Source organism: Thunnus albacares, chromosome 17, assembly GCF_914725855.1.
Source record: "Thunnus albacares chromosome 17, fThuAlb1.1, whole genome shotgun sequence".
Classification (NCBI taxonomy): Eukaryota; Metazoa; Chordata; class Actinopteri; order Scombriformes; family Scombridae; genus Thunnus; species Thunnus albacares.
The window spans coordinates 16,762,164-16,780,977 of NC_058122.1; the positions used below are offsets into that span (position 1 = coordinate 16,762,164).

Genomic DNA, 18,814 nt, shown 5'->3' on the forward strand with positions numbered 1-18,814 from the left:
AGACTTATTATCTGAGTCAGCAACTAAGGAGAGACACAGGGCGTCATTTAAGGAGCAATGAAGCTTTATCATATAGCATCCCCACACTGACTCCAATTATCCTTAATATGGTATATATCAACCATTTGGGATTTAACTGTTGAGTGTCCAGGACCTGTTATAACATTTTTGGTGTAAAAACAATTCCTTAAATCGCCAAATTAAACAAAAGAAGGAAAACACCCAGACAGGTGAAGGCGATGCAGCTGTGGTGACGGTGAGCGTGCACGGTGCAGTGGTGGATCAGAGCAAATAGTGGGATATTCTGGGAAAAGGAGCCCTCTGGAGCCGTCATCTGTCTGTCTGCTCATACATCTGTCTGCCTGTCTGCTGCTCGACCTGGTGCTTCGGTGCTCGTCTCTCTCTCTCTATTTCTCTTGCTGAACCTCTCTGACGCTGGCCTTTTGCTCCACAGGGGGACGAGTAAAAACCTGGAAGAGGAGATGGTTCATCCTCACAGACAACTGTCTGTACTACTTTGAGTACACCACAGTGAGTACGGCTAGGTTCATCAGTCACAGTGAAGATTTTATTGTTTCCTGTGTGCAGAACTCTGTCATTCTGTCATTTTTTAAAAATTTTTTGTGCAGGACAAAGAGCCCAGAGGAATTATCCCACTGGAGAACCTGAGCATCAGGGAGGTGGAGGACAAGAAGCCTGTAAGCATAGCTCCCTCTACTGGTTCATTCTGTGACTACACACAGTCAGACCTGGTTTTAATAGAACCTATTTTTTTAAATGTCAATATAGAAGAGCGTCTCCAGTTCTACCCATTTAGAAAATTAACACCAGATGCTGTTCACACATAGTAATGGACAGACTTATTAGTTACCTCGAGCTAATAGATCAATGTGTCATTAATCAATCCTGCTGTTTGTTTATTTATTGATACTTTATTTCTAACTTCTCCTTGTAGAACTGCTTTGAGCTTTTCATTCCTGACAACAAGGACCAGGTGATAAAGGCGTGCAAGACAGAGGCTGACGGGCGCGTCGTGGAGGGCAATCACACCTTCTACCGAATCTCCGCCCCCACTGCTGAGGAAAAAGATGAATGGATGAACAGCATCAAGTAAATGATTTTTCCTCCACTTCCTAAATCATTGTCACATAAAACCTTCCTGAAGGCATAGTTCTGATGCAGTATATCAAAACTTCCACCAAAGGCAATTTTTTAGGTTTATATCGAGTTTCACCAAAAAAAAAACTTAGATGTTTTCAAGTGAGGCAGAATGTGATTTTTACTTGGATGCCACGTCCCCACACATCCAAAAGTTCTACTGCAGATGCTGATCCTTGCAGTTTACAGTAAATGAGATCATCTTGTGGTCTGCACAGTTTAGAAAGTTTTTTGTGTGGAGAAAAATGGGAAGAAAACAAACAATGTGCTGATAACGCACAATAATTTTGCTAAGTACATAAAAAAAATACAAGAAATGGTTAAATCAGAGTGCTGGCATTGCAAATGTCATTTTTACATACATTCATCTGATATGAACCCCTTTCGTTTTAGGTTTTTTAAAATCCAATTTTCAACCCTCTTTGATATGAGTGCAGCAATTTGAACACTTGATGCCATCACGCTTGTTCTGACATTTCCTCTGCATCTGTGTCCACAGAGCTGCCATCAGCAGGGACCCCTTCTACGAGATGCTGGCAGCCAGGAAGAAGAAGGTGTCGTCCATGAAGAGGCACTAGAGCTGCTCAGCGCTTCAGACGTTGCACTTGACAGAGCAGGGGTGGGGTACCGGGTGTCTGCTCTCCCTGTCTGGGCCAGTGCAGAGGCCACCGCTGGGATGTCCCTCAGACCTCTCCAGGGGATTTCTCTAGGATACATATTAGGTCTGGCTTCGGGACTCTACTGGCCAGAAAAACAGGAAGCATGCTGGGGTTTCTAGATAAGAGTCAAGGCCAAAGCCTCCTCTAACCTCCTGTCTGAATGTCTCTCTTTCTCTCTCAGCTTTATGTGTGCTCTCTGTCTATGAGGCCCTTGCGGTGTCACTCAGCAGAATCCCCTTTGAAGAGAAACTGTTCCCTCAGGCTTTAAGAAAAATCCCATTTACATTGCACACATAAACAACATGCATACACTCATGCAGTCCCTCTTAGCACACATCGTTTTGAACTCAGCAGGTCTGACCAAGTGTGGTACCCCAACCAAAATATTCCTCGCTCTCTGAAAGAAAAGTAAAGACCTTTTCTGACGTGCTTTAATATGTTTGGGTAATACGTGTCTATTTTTACAGCTTTTACTGTCGATTCCTCTCGAGTCTTTTCTGTTTGTTCGCTTTTGTAAAAAAGGAAAAAGGTCTCGCAACAGAAACTGCAGGGGGTGGGAGGGAAGGGATTGGATGCAGGGGTTAATTTGCCAACTGTTAGTGATTTTATAGGAAAAAAAAACTATGAAAACAAAAACTTCTCTGTTGAAAAAGTTGCCACTCAGGAGATTGTTCCCATGTTCTGAAATGTTCCATGTCAAGGTTGACATGGATCCTGTTCACAACGCGACAGCCATGCGAGGAACGAAAGCCTCGTCTGTGTCCCAGACTGAACTGTTTTTTTTTTGTAAATGTGAAGCTGCAGTGTGGGGCGTCCCGCGACAGGTGAGGTTGTCTGCTTGTCTGGACAGGGTTTCAGAGTTGGATATGGCTCTCACTGTTCATTTCCTGATGGTCCTGGAGATGAATCCTGGGGATTTGTGTCTTTCAAAAGGACGAGTGTCTATCACCCCTGGCCTCTTTTTTTGGGTCTTAAGTTGTCTGGAAAACAGAACTGTTGGCCCCTTTTGATTTTCTCTTCCCATATTTCCAAGGCCACTTTCTGTTACTGTATCATATAAAAAGCAATTTAATTGTAGAGTTTACTGCTGCACAGTGCCTGGCGCTCTAGATGAAATGTGATGAGAAATGCTGCTGGTTAGCAACAGTAATTCACTTTTCTTTACCCAGTCGAGCAACATTTAATCTTTGTCTCCTACCTTTAGTGTAGTTTTCGTTGTAGAGGGTTACCTATTTAATGGTAAAACAAATCACATGTCATTTTCAGCCTTCAGTCTAACCTCATAAATAAATTGTACAATACTGTACTTTGAAGTGGCTGTCATAACTTCTGTGTGCTTCGGACTGTTTATGCATAAAACATATTATGACTTGTTGTAGATGCTTTAAAGCAGCACAAATAAATGTGTGGTTCATTGAAGCTATGCCTGGAAAAAAAAAAGTGGGTTGTCCCCGTCTCAGGATCCAAAGTTTGATGTGTAATGATACAAAACTACTAGTCTTATCAGGAATGTGCTGTGGTGAACCAAAAGATGGAGGGGCAGGATGTCTGATGGGTCACGGCGATGCAGTGACATGTCATCCTGTCAAATAGCTAAAACTGCATTGAGGCACAATTTTGTTGTGCATCTTTTTTCTACTTTTGTCTACAGTCGTCTCCTCTCTCATCCGTGCCTGTTGTCCATTATCCTCGCTTTCTGTTTCCTGCTTCTCTTTCATTCTGCTCCTCTCAGCGCACTAATCCTAGAGAAATAAGGAAACATGCAAAACAATCATAATTCTAGACAGTATTGGTTTATTTATCAAAGTTGTACATACTTAAATGTATAGTGGGTATTTTGTCTTCATTTTGTTTCTTATTAGTTGTGCCTTTTTTTTTTTTTTTTGCTATTCAGTTCAATAATGTTTGATTTGAGGTTTCAATTGTTGCCATTTAATCAAGCTGAAATAAAGACAGATTTGTCGCAACACTGAATGTGAATGTCATTTATACAGCATTATGTTAACATTGAGCCCATGTTATACTAAGATCACTCCAGCAGGTGGCAGTGTGTGATAAGGACTGTTGAGGCATTCTGCTGTACAGAGTTTAATGCGCATTTTTATGTTGCTCATTAATAACAGCTTGATTACAGTCCTGCCAAATCAATTACTAATTAAATAACAGGTTAAGTGAGGCCAACATGCTGTAAGTCCATGAATACTGATAACCACTTCCACTCGAGGGCAGCCTTGAAATCGAATCAGTCCCTCCTCTGCTCTGACTTTCTGTAGACAAAACCCAGACCAGGATCCAAAGTTTGCATTGCTCCAGCCAAATCTACCCTCTATAAAAAAAAAAAAATCCAATCTCCTGACACTGTTTAAATCTTTATTTACAGCTTCATAGCATTTCATATCATTTTTGCGAGCTTGCTTTTAAAGTATTTATGGCACAAATGTTGGTGCAGCGGGGAAAGGTCGATATTTACAAGTGAATATGTATCATATTAAATGATGCCTGGAAAAGCAATCAATACAAATGACTTTTTCTCAATGGAACGACCATGCAGGAAGCAGCAGGGCATGGACGATGGTGATGCGGTGAAGACTAAAATACAGAAGAAAACACCAATATATCAGATTTGTGTTAAAGGCATACTATGCAGGATTTTCCTAAAAAAAACAAAAAACAAAAAAAAAACAATGTAAAGACTCATACAAAAATAATCTCATGAGTTTGTCTTATGGGTTGTATTCAGGAAATGACCTGAATCTCACCTTCTGGAGAATTGTGATTGTGTATTGTTTCCTGCATTACCGTGGACAACAGCATTGAGAAACATCAGAACATTCACTGTTTTAACATCAGAAAACACAAAGAGGATGAACAACCAGGTTGAAGCACTGTTGCCCAAAAGTTTCTTTGGTAGGATGTTGTAAAAGCAAGCATCTTTGTGCCCTTTAATTTGTCGATTGAACATTATACTCTCTACAAAATTTTGAACAAAATTTCTACCAAACACAAATCTGCTTTTTTGCCACTAATATGTATCACATATTGACTGGATATTCAAAGTAGTTTGGGTAAATCAACAGGTACAAATAAAAAGTAGAAAACAAATATGTTTAAATACCAGTTGAACAAAGTAAATGTTAAGTTGTACTGACAAATACATTGTAGTAGTAGAGAGAGATCATGTGCATTAATGTTCAGCAGGTAATAGTGAGTACAGTGATGAAGTGAAAGCTGCAGTATTTGTGTCTTGGGATTTTAAGGCTTCTGAATACCTTCTGAATAGTTTATGGACAACTCACGCTGGGACATGTTTATTCGAGCCAGCAAAAGGCAAGAAAACTGAGAAGAACGGCTCTCGAAAAGTCTTTGATCTGTGAGAGATTAAAATCTTTTTTTTTTTTTCTTTTGACAGCAAAACCAATGTCTCAAAGTACATGAAAGCTAAATGAAGAGTTGCATATTTGTATGATATTTTTCTCTGGGCCATAGCCTGCAGTGTTTTTGGTGGAAGCTGAGTACAAATCATGAAACAATTTGTTCCAGATGTGCATAGAAAAGACATATTAGGAAGAAAATTCCTGCTTTCCATCTGTGCATTCTGATATTAAAATGAATAGTTTTTGCTAGTTTGTGAAAAAAACTAAGTGGATGGGAAATTGCCTGTAATCATCTTTGCACAACTGAAGTCAAACAATATTTTGTACCGCTGCTGTGAAACAGGATGATAATGAAGTTTTTGAGAATTACAGAGTAGGGCCAATGAGGTGACCGTGACTGATGGGAAATGAGAGGCATGTTGCCACGGCAAGAACAAAAAAAAAAAAAAAACAGAGAAAAAAAGTTGTGTGGTGGTGGTGAAGCAGCAGGGAAGTCTTTGTTTTTACCATCTGCGCTGTTCTTCACTTCTCGTATTTCTCGCTGCAGCGTGGATAGACAGGCATATGAAAAATCAGTGTACTTATAAAGTAGGTCTTAGTTGTGAGTCTGAGGTTTGTTGTGCTTGCGAGGGGAAACATGATATACAATGGGAGGGGAGTTTTCATCAGTCCTGACCCAGAAGTGTTAAAAGGGAACAATAGGAGGAGGGTGCACATACTGTACAGAAAGGAGATCCTTGGAACAAACTGTACCTGGAGGGATTTATTGAGGTCAAATATTCCAAGACTTAAAAACAAAGTATAAAATGGCAAAGCTCAGTATAGCATACCTGACCTCAGTGCACTGAACCAAGCTGAAACACACCATAGACCGCACCACTCACTCATGCTGTCATGTCAGGCCTGCTTGGTGAACTGCCTCCTCTGTGGTTATGCTGATGAAGGGGAAAGGCCCGGGCCTACAGCAGCTCTCATAGGCCAGGCAGCGGGATCCTCCGTCTCCTTCAGTAAGTGGAGACATGTGAGACCAGTCAGGCTCCAATTAGGCCCAGACTGTTTCCCAGAAGCGCTGGAAGGCCTCCCCCTGCCTCCCGGCCCACCACGGCGGGAGAAGGGTGCACCCCACGGTGTCCGGACCTGACCTCAACTGGCATGAGAGGAGCCTTTTCTCATATGGAACGCGGCTCGTGCAGGCAAGAAGAATGTTACACACAGACAGGCCGGCACACATAAACATTGTCACGCAAACATAAATGCAACACTGCCTCGAAACCAGTTCACAGCTGCATAAAATTTGCTTTAACAGGTTTTTCTGTCTTCAGTTTTGCATAAAATTACCATATTAATCTTAGAAAAATGGTGCTTTGAAGTGGACATTTTGGGGTTAAAAACTGCCAATCATGTGAGTCATCATTGTTCTTGGACAATAACAAGAAGACAGGCTGTCAAGGCCAATTTGAAAAAACAGAATCCCATCAGTTCTCCCTACAAAGAGACAGACTGGAGCCCTTCGCAGCTAATACTCAAATATGTCACGAGGTATTTCACAGTGTTTTGGGTGTATATACACTTCAGGTGTTGACAGATGCAGTGTTGTTTTACTGGAAGAATAAATACCGCTCAAATCACTCCAGGAATCTTCTGCTCGGCTGAGGGACACTCAGTTCATCCTCAGGGCAGGATTTCTGAGAAAGGGAGTTACAAAGCAGCCACAACAAAGTCTTTCTCTCCCCTCCCCCCCTTCCTTCCACTATCTCTCTCTACATCTTTCTCTCTCTTTGTCTGACACACACTCATATAACCATGCAAACACAGACTATCACAGCATGTTCAAGATAAGGTTATAACATAATAGTAAAAGCAGTAAAACTTTGCAGGAAATAAAGCAAGGAGTATAACAGTGCCGGGATGCAGATTATATTATTTAATGATTTGATTGCATTTCGCAGTTCAAAGTATTTCCCCACAAACATGCAGTTGTGTAAGTTTGAAAATATCCTGCAAACAAAATCTTGCAAAACATCTCATGAAATCCGTTGCAGAAAAGCAACAGAATCTATAGTTTTGTCTTGGCCTCACTTTATTTTTTATTTAAAATTATACAGTGGTTCTCACATCTGGTCAGAACAATAAATGGTCAGAACTGACCAGCTGTTGCATGTGAAATTAATAAATGAGTTGTGCAATTAGTAATTTTAGGCCTGTGCTTGAAAAGAGACATCCCTAATCTTTCTTTGCAATGAACGCAATTTCCCTTAAAGCCAAATTGCTGCAATTCTTCCCTTTAAAATCGCAGGACGTCCTGGTCAGAGGTGACATAGTGACCTACATATGAGAATGTTAAGGAAAATAAACATACTGTGAAATTACACAGGCTCCTGTTACGATCCATCTGGACCGAGCATGTTCAACTTTACGACCAAGTTATAAACGATAAACGGTCATGCGCAGTGATAATAAAAGCAACTGTAAATGATTAGACAGTATATTAACTGTACTTACTGGCATTCCTGGATTACACATGAGGAATTATGTAGCAACCGTAAATCTAAATCTAAGTATTTGTTCCTGAATCTGTTCAAGGAATTGAATTTGGCTGAATAGAATTGAGTAGAGAGATAGAGAGATGCTGTCTGGGTGCCAACATCAATTAGATTTACTGGAAAGAAGAACCAACTTTTTTCTTGTATACAATATTTTTGGTGGCGGACTTGCTGATGCAGAGCGGCAGAGTGACTGTGTGAACAAGACAGAGCTTTGTTTGTCCCAGTGGGAAAATGTGAATGTGGGATTTTTCTGCACATTCATTGAACTGTGGGTGGCTTTCATTCTGGGAAACTCAGTAGTTTTTAATGTGGTGTGAAAAGAAGCACTTTTTATTTTTCCTGCAGGACTTTTTACGATTTATCTTGCATCTTAATGAAGAGCCATATATGTTAACTATTGTTGATAATGCAGCGTATTGTGTAGCCAAGCAATTACGTAGTATTGCCAAAATCATTGCCAAAATCAGATCAGAGAAAGCTGGATAAGCCGGAATGATTTCTGGAACAGGCAGATTGTTTGTTTACATGCAGGTCGGAGGTCGGGACAAGCTGTACCCTCCTTCCAAGATTTCTAGCTAGGAACGGGAATAGACGGAAAAGGAGTCCATGGTTTGGAGTGACTCCAGAAGAATTTCCTGTCTACAGGGAGTGCCCAGCTAGAAAGGGACAAAAGGAAATGCCTTGAAGGGAGGGAGAGAGAGAGGGGGGCCTGCAGTGCTCTGATGTCTGATCCAGGACCAGCTTACTGCAATACACTCTTATGTATTTTATCATATGATAAACTATTATTCCTGGAAAATAAGAAAAAACCTGCTGCATTTGAGGGTCAGGACTTCATCAAGATTAGAGGCACTGCAAAAAAAAAGTCCCATAGAGCTCCACCGATGGAGGCGTACAATCAGAATACATATCTGAAAGATGTAGGAGAGCCCCGTGCAGACAGGAGCTCCCTCTGTTAGGCCTCTCGGGGACACTGAGTTGCTGTTCTGAGAGGTCGATCAAAGACCTTAAAGTGTAGGAGTTGTAGATTTACAATGCAGCGCTGTGCTGAGAGAGAAGAGAACAGAGGCGGAGAAGAATGAGAAATGCATAGAAACAGAGTAATAATGCAGCTGCAATTTTATGAAAGCCCTTCTAAACAAGGAAGCAAACACTCACTGATGATGACTGAGAAGATGAAAGAGAGAGATGTAACTCACTCTAGCAGAACCCCGAACAGGAACACACCTGCACCAGTAACAATGGCTCTATTCGATGCTGCCAATGGGTTATAGTCGGTTTATAGTCCCCCCGATATGACTTCATTGTGTCTGCCATGTCTGCAAGGTTGTCGAAGCCCAGTCATAGACTCATATGGAATCATTTACTGATTTAGGGAATAGCTAGGATCAAAGCTTTCCTCTGGGTGACTGATGCATCCTGGGTAGTATCCTCAAACATCTGTGACTGAGTCAGGCCCTTTTAAACAATGTGGTGCATGAGGGTGGTGCATGAAGGCAAAGGCGAATTATCAGTGAGAGAAAATCTGGCAATCAAGATCGTGCTCCTCTAGAATTACGGTACATCTTCCATGTAAATCCCCTCTGATCCACAGAAATGTCCCTGTCCTCTGCCTGGCACCTATCGCAGGCCACTATCAGCACTCTTATCTGACTAGTGCCCACAAACCTTGTGTGTGAACTGTGCACGTACACACTAAATCTATCCGGAAATGTCCCGCTCTGCTTACTGGCACAGCTCAGGATCAGGTTGCTACTACTGTGTGATAGAGGAAGTATGTGTGTCTGTGTTTGCATGAGTGTGGTTACATACTGATAACCAGCATATTACACCATTTGCATACGAATACTGCATGTGTGCACATGCATGCGTGTGTGTGTTCTCTGCGCAGACTCAATGCATATGTATGCTTTGGCAGCATGCACCCTCGCTTGAGCGCATTTAAACAAGGTGTTCTCAGTTAACAGCATCTTTGAGCCAACATGCTATTATAATGCAGACAGATTTATTACCATCTGCCCAATAACATCAGCCAGCTATTTCTAGGGTATGTGGGAATCAAACTCCATTTCGTAGATCCCGATTATGTCATTGGCTCCTTTGTCTCCAAGCATTTGATACTGATAAACGGATGGTGGCGGCAGTGGCAGACGAGCCGAGATAGGCAGGCAGCGTCAGATCAATCATATTATCTGCAATGATGCAATCTGAATGTTTGAGGGAGCAGTTCTGGACACTGGCCTTTTTTGCAGGGAACGTGGCACATTGATGTGCATTTTCCAGATGCAGCTCGTACCATCACGGTGGTATGACCTCGCATAAACTACTTATTTCAGTTGGAAAGTGCAGAGATCAAAGAGGTGAAGATTTTAATCCTGCACATGGCACACAGCGGTATCAATCTTTTCGCTGAACTCTTGGCAAGAATGTGAATGAATGACAAACTATTCCTTTACAAGTAAATAAGGCTTTGCATGAATTAGAATCTCCACAACTGAAAAAAACTATTTCATACTTTGATAATTTTCTGTCCTTTTCGGGTGTATCTCATGTCTGTAATTTCCTAAGAATGATGAAAAGGATGTGGAGTGTTGTGGATCAGCTGTGATACACACTATAATCTCAAACGTTTGAACTTCAACTTTCCAGTAAATGTTGAGGTGCCATGTGCTTAGCAACCACATCTAGCGCAATGTGGCTCCTGGTGGAAAATGATGACACACTGGAAGCCAGGCCCTGATGACGTTTGTGACATTCACTTCTTTATTTAACTTCTTCCTTAACACCATGACTGTGCAGTCAAACTGACCCAATCATACGTTCCTAGAGTTTGCATTTCCTGTATCACAAGGTTGCACTGAATGTCAAAATAGTCATTGCCACATTGTATCAGCTGTATGTGATTTGGAAAGAAAGGGTTTTGAAACGCTAGTGCAGGTCTCTGAGGAGTTAGTTCTGTGTTGTCGATCTCAATAACAGCCCCAACGAAGCTCCCAGCTCACCCTCACGTGGCCAAAATGTTGTTAACTGACCCGCCTGCTCTCCCAGTTGCAACTTATCACAATAGCACTAGACATTCCTCTTATTGGATCATTGCCTTATGCCAGGAAAATAAAACCTAAGAAAAGCAAACAGTGAAAAGTGCTCTCCTGCTGTCACATCAAAGGCCTTTCCTATCTCTTCCTCCTCTTGTTAACCTTGAGAGGAGTAGAATTGGCACTGGTCCTGTGATTGGACTGCAGTTTGATGTAATGTAAATATTGGAACAGTGCCGGGAGTTGAAAAGTTTGCCAGTCAATGGCCGGCAGAGCCAACGTCAAATAATGCCAGAAACAACATCATAAAACGAGGACATTAAAAAAAAATAAATTCAGAAAAACATTCTTGGAAATTTAATAGGCCTCTGTTAGAAAGATAAAGTCTCCAGCTGTCTAGGTATAATATTCTATGTACTATTTGGTAAAGTAAAATAAGACCAAATATTAATAACACAGGCTGTTTGAACTAAGGTAAAATGGCCACATACTTACTTATAGAGTAGTCCTCGTGGTCAAAAGTCACAGTGGATAATTCTGTGGGTGTTAAAAGTAGTAAGTTAATGGCTCTGTGTTTTGCTTTTAGCTCTTCCCAGAAGACAGCTGTGACAGTGATGGTACTCGCGGCCATAAATAGATGTCATGTGATATGCAGAGAGGAATGCTAAGTGGTGCATGTACCCATCAAATTACGCTGAATTTCATAGTCAACTTTCACACCTTTTTAAATCAAGTGCCAACAATCGAAAAAGAACCTACTAACTCATAAAAATAATAAACACATGTCCTGTGCAGAAGGGTGAAGACCTGCAGACAGAGAGAATGCACAACTACTAACTGTGCATGATGTATAAAATAATGAATAACAGCATTAAGATCTCACTTTTTATGCAATATACAATAATATAGAATTTAACTGCAAAGTTTGAATCCGTTAAAGTCAATAATCTGTTTTTGTTTTTATTCTGCATTTTTACTTTCTTTTTAAAAAAAAAAAAAAAAATTAACCACTGTGCTCACTTTTTGAATCTGACAGCAGAGCTGACATGGTGCTTTCACTTCCCGTTAAGATATAGTGTAAATAAAAAATAAATAATAACAACAAAGTGGTTCTTCCCTGTAAATTTACAGGAATTCTCTACGGTCTATGGAGTTGCGCAATCAGCGTGAAGAAAAGCATCTCTGACACTCATGAACACAATGTTCTTGAGAAAATTCCTGGACTCATGCCACATGCCATGAAAGATTAGTCTAAAATGTTTAGTCAACACACAACACATGCCTATAGAGATTTTATACTAATACTTCAGGGGCCAAGTTTGAGTTTGTCGCGAATATTTTCTGAAGAATGCATTGTGAAAAACAATGTTGCCACTTAGGGTTTTGTGGCTTCATTTTCATCTGTGGTGGTCACATATGACACTTCCCATGATTCACGAAAACACACAAAGACTGGCATTGACAGAAAAACACACACACACATGCACACAAACACACACGCACAGCAAGACAAAGAGAGAGAGACAGAGTGAGATAGGCTTAGAGAGAATGAGAGTTACCAGGAAATTATTACTGGATGATCAGTAATAACACAGAAGTGGCTTTTCTCAATCAACAAGGAAGTTAGAGTCATACAGCTGTGAATGGTAATGCTCTCTAGCCGACGAAGTGACCGTAAAAACAAGGGATACAGGTAGTAGCAGGTATCTGTATCTACTGAACATGATAATGATACTCAGCTAACAGGAATTAGATTGACTGATATGCCAGGAACCTCCCTGCATATATCAGATCATCAGTCACAGTTCCACAGTAATCTACCTGATTTGAACTGGGTACAGAGTGTTGATCACAACAACAGCAATATTTCCTCTTACAAACCTTTCATCCAAGTAGTATTTTTTAATGTTGTTTTTTTAAGTTGAAATTTTAGAAAATGATTTAATGTTTAGATATAACCCTCCCATACTGGCAGATGATATTCAATATAAAAATAACATTTGCTGAGATGTTTTTGACTCAACCTGAACTCAGGGCTCCCTGTATTCAGCTGTGCAAACAATGTGTTCAACACTACTACTAATTTCATAAAATTGGCAAATCATGCAACACTTTTAAAAGATCGCCCTGTTCAGTGAAATTCTGCTACACCAAGCACCTCAAAAATATTTTGTTGAATAACATTTTTTCTGTTTTTTCACCAATCTTTCCTGTTGAGAGGTCCGCTTTTTCCCCCCTTATACCCGGTGGGTTTACGGGAACCATGAGCTAAAGTAAATTTCTGAGTCAGTGTGGGAAAACCTAAACAGCTGCCTTTTCAGCTAAACAGTGGTTTAGACCGACAAGCTAGCGTGCGAGACCTTGTCTCATCCACTAAACTCAGGATGAATTCACTGACTTTGCATGTGAGTGAAGCTGTAGATTCAAAATACCTCACTTTCTGTGTCATTGTGGAGTATTAGTGGGTGAAATACATCCAGCTGAGCCCAGATACACATTTAAAAACATAAAAACATGGACAAAAGGCGATTTTGGTTTTCTATTTCAAGTAGATTCTGTAAACCTACTAAAAATAAAAGGCACACACACGGACAGGCTACACACTCATACAGCGCCAGATCTGTCATTGCCAAGCCTCACACCATAAGCCTCAGATGTTTGGCCGGAGTCCCGCAGTGTGTGCTACAGCAACAGAGTACGAAGCTGTCTCAGCTCCAGGTCACTTGGTTCGTCAACCACCTCGACTGACCAGCCATTTGAGGGTTGACCTCTGGTTAAGTACACACGGTCTTCAGTCTGTTTATTTTATTTTTGTCTTGATGTCTGGGGGTGCTTACAAGCCTTTTTTCACCATCTTCCCCCTAGCTGTACTTCTAAGATCCCTCTATTCAACTGGATCAAAGGTGTAACCTACTTGGAAAATTACAGCATACAGTACAAGCTAAAAAGCCAAGTCAGCATGCTGTAATAACGTGCATAGTGGTTTCCATGGAGACGTGGACTGGAGGGTGTCTCCTTCCCAGTTTGAGCCAACTTACTGCTCCTTTCCTTCCATTGACTCCCATTATATCTCTAGGGGAGCCTTTGGACGTTAAATGCATGCCTCACAATGATGACACAATAGATTTTCTGGAAACAAGTGGACAGTTATGAGGCTATCCTCGCCATTTTCCTTCCCCCTATCCTGCTGGTGGCCTGAATCAGACAACACCTGACTCACCTCTGTGGACACAGCTGGCATTTACTAAACCCATCAGGCTCTGTGGCGTCAAACTGTTACCCACAAGCCCCTCCTTCCAGTCCACCACCCATCTGAGGTTCAGTAACACCAAACTGGGTGTTTTTAAGAATTGTAACGAGAACTTTCAGAGCTGTTTTGTTTCTGATTTTCAGGCAGCAGCGTCATAAAAAAAACAACAACAAAAAAAAAACCCACTGTCTTGTACTGATGAGTAAAAGGGTGAGCTGGTTTACGGAAGGCAAAGCTTGACATGACACCATTGCCTGAGGTTAATCTACAGTGCAATAACCACCTATGGCTAATGGGAGTCATAGCTGAATCAGCAGGGAGGGAGTTGGTCTGGATCTATGAGCACTCTGTCAGTCACACACATACACATGTTGTCAAAGATTAGGATCTGAAGTAACTCTTTCTTTGGTCATCTGAATGTCGATATAAAAAATGATGATAAAGAAATCTTACGGTAAGAGGAAGTTTTATGGTCACCACAGTGGGTGGGGAGCCTGATCAAACCTTATCAAAATGACAGTTGAGAATCAACACCAAACTCTCTAAATAAGTATCTTAGATAAGGCTAGCATCAAATAGTTTCAACAATTAATAGTACTTCCTTTTCACTTTACAGTAAAATGTCTTTCATTTCTGATAAGTTCTTCTATTTGGATCAAAGGGGAGGGGAACTTTTTGTGGCTTATTTTTATTTGTAGAGCTCGAGACAGGAAATCCATTGTAATATTGTATATAAAAAGAAGTTATATTCTCATCTGAACAAAACTGTCACCACTACAATGATATTTTTGCTGTCTTATGTGTCCATTTGGGCTGGGCAGTTGTATAAACATGATACGGTAAATAACATAACCAAGTACACATTTTTATATGTGATCACAGGTTAACAAAGTGTATTTGGAAGGAGCTCTTACCTGTTTTTAATAGAGATTTAAGGATATTACTAAATGTTAGGAACTTTGAAGCAATCCTAAAATATGGGCATAAACATTTGAAGGAAAACATGTCCAAAATTTCACAACAATGATAGTAACAATCTGCCATTGGATACCAGATGTTGCTATTGGGAAATAAAGTCTCCCCAAAATCTGGCGCCCTCTATGGGGAACTAATTGCTCTATACTATTACTGTGAATTTCTCAGAAACCGATTACACAAACAGTCTCAGTTAAGACTGAATCATTACCTCACACTTTACACTAAAGCGGAACTATTACAAAAAAGACCAAAAAAAGAAAAAGAAAATAACATATATATCATATCTGATCATACAGATGTTCTCAGAATAAAAGATTTAAATCTACAAATTAAAAAGACATAGAGACAAACACTAGTTACCATAGCAAGATAAGTGGGACTCCTTCGGTTTGAAGTAACAGTAGGGGGGTGGAGGAGGAGGGGTGGGGGGGGAGGGGGGGGACTTCTCATAGCAGGAATCCTTAAAAAAAAAAAAAAAAGACATGCTTCCTGTCAACCTACCAAGAGAGAGAGAGCCTTTACTGGAAAGAGGCGGAGCATCCTCTCACTAAAAGAGGGCTGCTCTCCTCCCACAGCTTCACTTATAGCTCAGAGCTCACCAGAACGGTTGTCAGTGCACTACACACTGAGGAAAGCACAAGTCTGAACTTTGTTGCCAAAGAACTTTTAATCCATTTTTTAAACAATCTAACAGTCGCTGGACAACTGTGAACATTCATCTACCCAGCGACCCGGAACACTTGTATTACTTGTATTTAAAAGAGCGAGTTTGGAGAAACATTAAAGGTAAGGATTGGTCTTTTTTTTCACAGAATACTTATTATGTATGTACCGCCAGAGTTTATAAGTTAATAAACGAACTGTATTTATCTAATCGAGGTAGTTTGTTTAGTGACGCCGGTCAAGGCATGCAATTTGCGCAATAGGGATTACGTTTGTCTTTACTGGAACTGACCATGGTGCCTGAGTCCCGAGGGCAGATTACACAAAAGGTTTCCCCGAAATTGCTTTATCTTACATTGATCTTAAATTGGAACATTTTTGTTAAACACCACAAGTTCTATCCAATAGATTAGAGGCATACAAGTTTTTTTTGTTTCTAGATGACAAAAAGAAGTCATGGCGCTCCGGAGTAATTTCCCTCATCATCTGGGGCTGATTAACGCATGATGTACAGAACTTCCACATCTGGAAAAATAAGCAAAGTTTCCAATAGAGCTGCAAGAGTATTGCATTAGAGCTCAACCTGAATAAAACAGAGTATCATGTTGGTGTCTAGTTAAACTCTGTAGTTAAATTGAATTGTAATGTTTAGTGTCACGTTTCTCACACATATCTCACCTCCTCTTTCTTGTCTCTTTAGGTGTTTCATTTCCAGACAGACAGGGAGCTGACCTCGTCGTGCCCTCCCACTCACCCTCCTGAACCTCTGTTTGACCCCACCTCTTCTTCACTTGTCTGCGCGGCGCCCAGTGCTCCCCAGGCTGCCTAGAGTGCGGCCACAGCGCCATGGTAACTCACAGCAAGTTTGACTCCGCGATGAGCAGCAGCCTTTTGGACTCCAACATGCGGCTGCCTCACCGTTACAAGACTTTCACCTCCAAGACGCAGTACCAGATGGTCCTCACCACACTCCACAAGCTCCAGGAGAGTGGCTTCTACTGGGGCGCCATCACTGGAAAGGAGGCCAATGCCATGCTGGCATCTGAGACCACCGGCACTTTTCTCATCCGGGACAGCTCTGACAACCGTCACCTGTTCACCCTCAGTGTCAAGACGGCGTCGGGCACCAAAAACCTGCGTATCCAATGTGATACAGCCTCTTTTTACCTGCAAACAGACCCTAAGAACATTCAATCTGTGCCCCACTTTGATTGCATCCTCAAGTTGGTCCATTACTACATGCCTCAGAGCAAAGGGAACACCCGCAGTGGGAATATTTACTACATTTACTCTGGAGGGGAGAAAATCCCTCTGGAGCTCCTCAAACCTCTCTCCTGTAATTTGTCCACCTTGCAGCACATGTGCAGGAAAACAGTCAATGGACATTTGGACATTTCAACTAAAAGAGACCAACTTCCACATCCTCTTAAGGAATTCCTCCAGGAGTATGACGCTCCTATCTAAGAGGCATTATACTGATGCTCTTGAGGGGGCAGAGACTTAAGAGTGTAACGAAGAAACTGGAACATTTCAGCCACGTTCCAGGCGAGTGGGAAAGCCGCAATGATGAAGCAGAGTCAAGAGAACCAAGCCTGAGCTTGTCTAAAGGAGCAGTATTGTACTGACAAGATGTGTGTGGCTCTTACAGAAAAGTGGCCATGAGTCTCTTAAGGTGCACATTTCAGGAAGAGACACTGGATTGAGGACTAATCCACAAAAAAATGGCCAAAAGAAAGAGAGTACTGCTGTAATCTGGTATGAAAGATCGCTAACCACCATCACCATCCTCCTCTGCCTCACTGATGACGTACAACTTACTGAAAACTGAAGTGAGGCTCACAGTCAGCTGTCTACAGTCTGATGACACACAGGTTCCCTCTGCTGCTGCTGCTGCTAACCAGTGTACTGTGAGGCTGTCAAGCTCACACACATCAGCCTCAGAAAATGATCCATCTATTAAAGCCAGACTGGCTTTTAAGAACAGACTGGCTTTTTTTTTTTTTTTTACTGACGTTGGATGATAATCTTGGACGTATTAGATGCATCCATCCAGTATCCTGGGATCTCTCACGAAATGTACGCTGGAAATTCAGACAAATGGAAACTTGAGTGGACAGTATTGGCCTTATGGGTGTATATTTGTACCAGCCACAATTAGAAAGGCTGAATTAAAAAAAAAAAAAAAAAAAAAAAAAAAAAAAAAATTCTAAATCTTGTAAGACCTTGTTTATAGTGGAGAGAAAATGTTTGTCTGATACTTTGTTTAGAAGAAGGGTTTTATGCCAAACTTGCCTGAGCTAGACAACAGTTTGTTGGACGACCAACATGACTGAATCCTACAGGATCTTACTTGAGAGAACAGTACCACTGCTGAGTTATTAAGCAAATCCCAAGAGTCAGACTTTAATATGGCTTCAGTGGTTAAGGAAATATACACCAAAATATGTGGTAATATTTGTGGCACAGACAGAATCGTCACTGCTTACAAATGAATGTATTAAATATGGTATCTCTCTTTTCCTAGTAAGGAGAAGAGTCGTAATGTATCTTATTTTACTGTCTCGTACTTAAAACGATGTTTACATGAGTGAAGATGAAATGGTAAATCTGTTTTGTGTCTTTTATAAAGATGTACTTTTGCCAGCCAAACTGCTGGCTGTGGATGCTTGAAGATATTTGAGAAGTTTGACGAAGCAAGCAGACTGATACAACTTTGCACTTATTTATATTCGTATGAACATTTCAGTAATTTATAATAAAGAGCACTATTTTTCTATAACATGAGATCTCACTGTTTGATTTGTTTTCTGATGACTGAAAATGTTATTTACACGTGCAGTGTAAACTGCAGAGTGGGTGGCACACAGGGAGGGGGAGGTTCTTAGTATTTTGTCTTTTGGGATTTTATCCTCACTAATAGTGAAACACACTGCACATCGTATGCATGCATCTTTGAATCGAGTCAGGATTACATCACATTTGGTTTACTCTTTTTTCCTAAGAACCACCTCCTGCCTCGACCCCAGATGGTAAACATTTTTAAAGATACACTAAACACACAACATGAACATTTCTCAACATGTTATCAATTTATTATCATAAACGGAAGATTAGAGTTTCCTAGAAGATAGTACAAGTTCAGTTTCAGCTT

At 40.9% G+C, this 18,814-nt stretch overlaps 2 protein-coding genes and 1 long non-coding RNA gene across 6 annotated transcripts in view; 2 read left to right on the forward strand and 1 right to left on the reverse strand.

Moving 5' to 3' along the window:
- Positions 1-2,325, forward strand: part of LOC122966335 (cytohesin-1) — a 39,978-nt gene extending 37,653 nt beyond the window's left edge. For 3 of the 4 annotated variants that reach the window (XM_044330457.1, XM_044330456.1, XM_044330458.1), the window contains exons 10-13: positions 453-531; positions 630-698; positions 956-1,110; positions 1,658-2,325. In XM_044330457.1, the coding sequence (XP_044186392.1) occupies positions 453-531; positions 630-698; positions 956-1,110; positions 1,658-1,736 (382 nt within the window). In that variant the 3' untranslated portion in view covers positions 1,737-2,325. The remainder of the gene's footprint in view (positions 1-452; positions 532-629; positions 699-955; positions 1,111-1,657) is intronic. The other variant, XM_044330455.1, reaches the window with a different exon arrangement.
- A 468-nt stretch (positions 2,326-2,793) lies between these two features.
- LOC122966336 lies at positions 2,794-11,388 on the reverse strand. The gene is made up of 2 exons (XR_006398369.1): positions 11,268-11,388; positions 2,794-9,056 (listed from the first exon to the last, which is right to left on the reverse strand). It is a non-coding gene; the product is annotated as an uncharacterized LOC122966336 (long non-coding RNA).
- A 4,173-nt stretch (positions 11,389-15,561) lies between these two features.
- On the forward strand, positions 15,562-18,442 carry socs3a (suppressor of cytokine signaling 3a). Its single transcript, XM_044332248.1, has 2 exons — positions 15,562-15,786; positions 16,364-18,442. The coding sequence occupies exon 2, from the start codon at positions 16,510-16,512 to the stop codon at positions 17,125-17,127; it is 618 nt and encodes a 205-aa protein (XP_044188183.1). The 5' UTR covers positions 15,562-15,786; positions 16,364-16,509; the 3' UTR covers positions 17,128-18,442.
- Positions 18,443-18,814: the final 372 nt, after the last annotated feature.

Excerpts from the sequence above, each read along its gene's own strand:
- socs3a (XM_044332248.1), top strand. The coding sequence starts at position 16,510 with ATGGTAACTCACAGCAAGTTTGACTCCGCGATGAGCAGCAGCCTTTTG.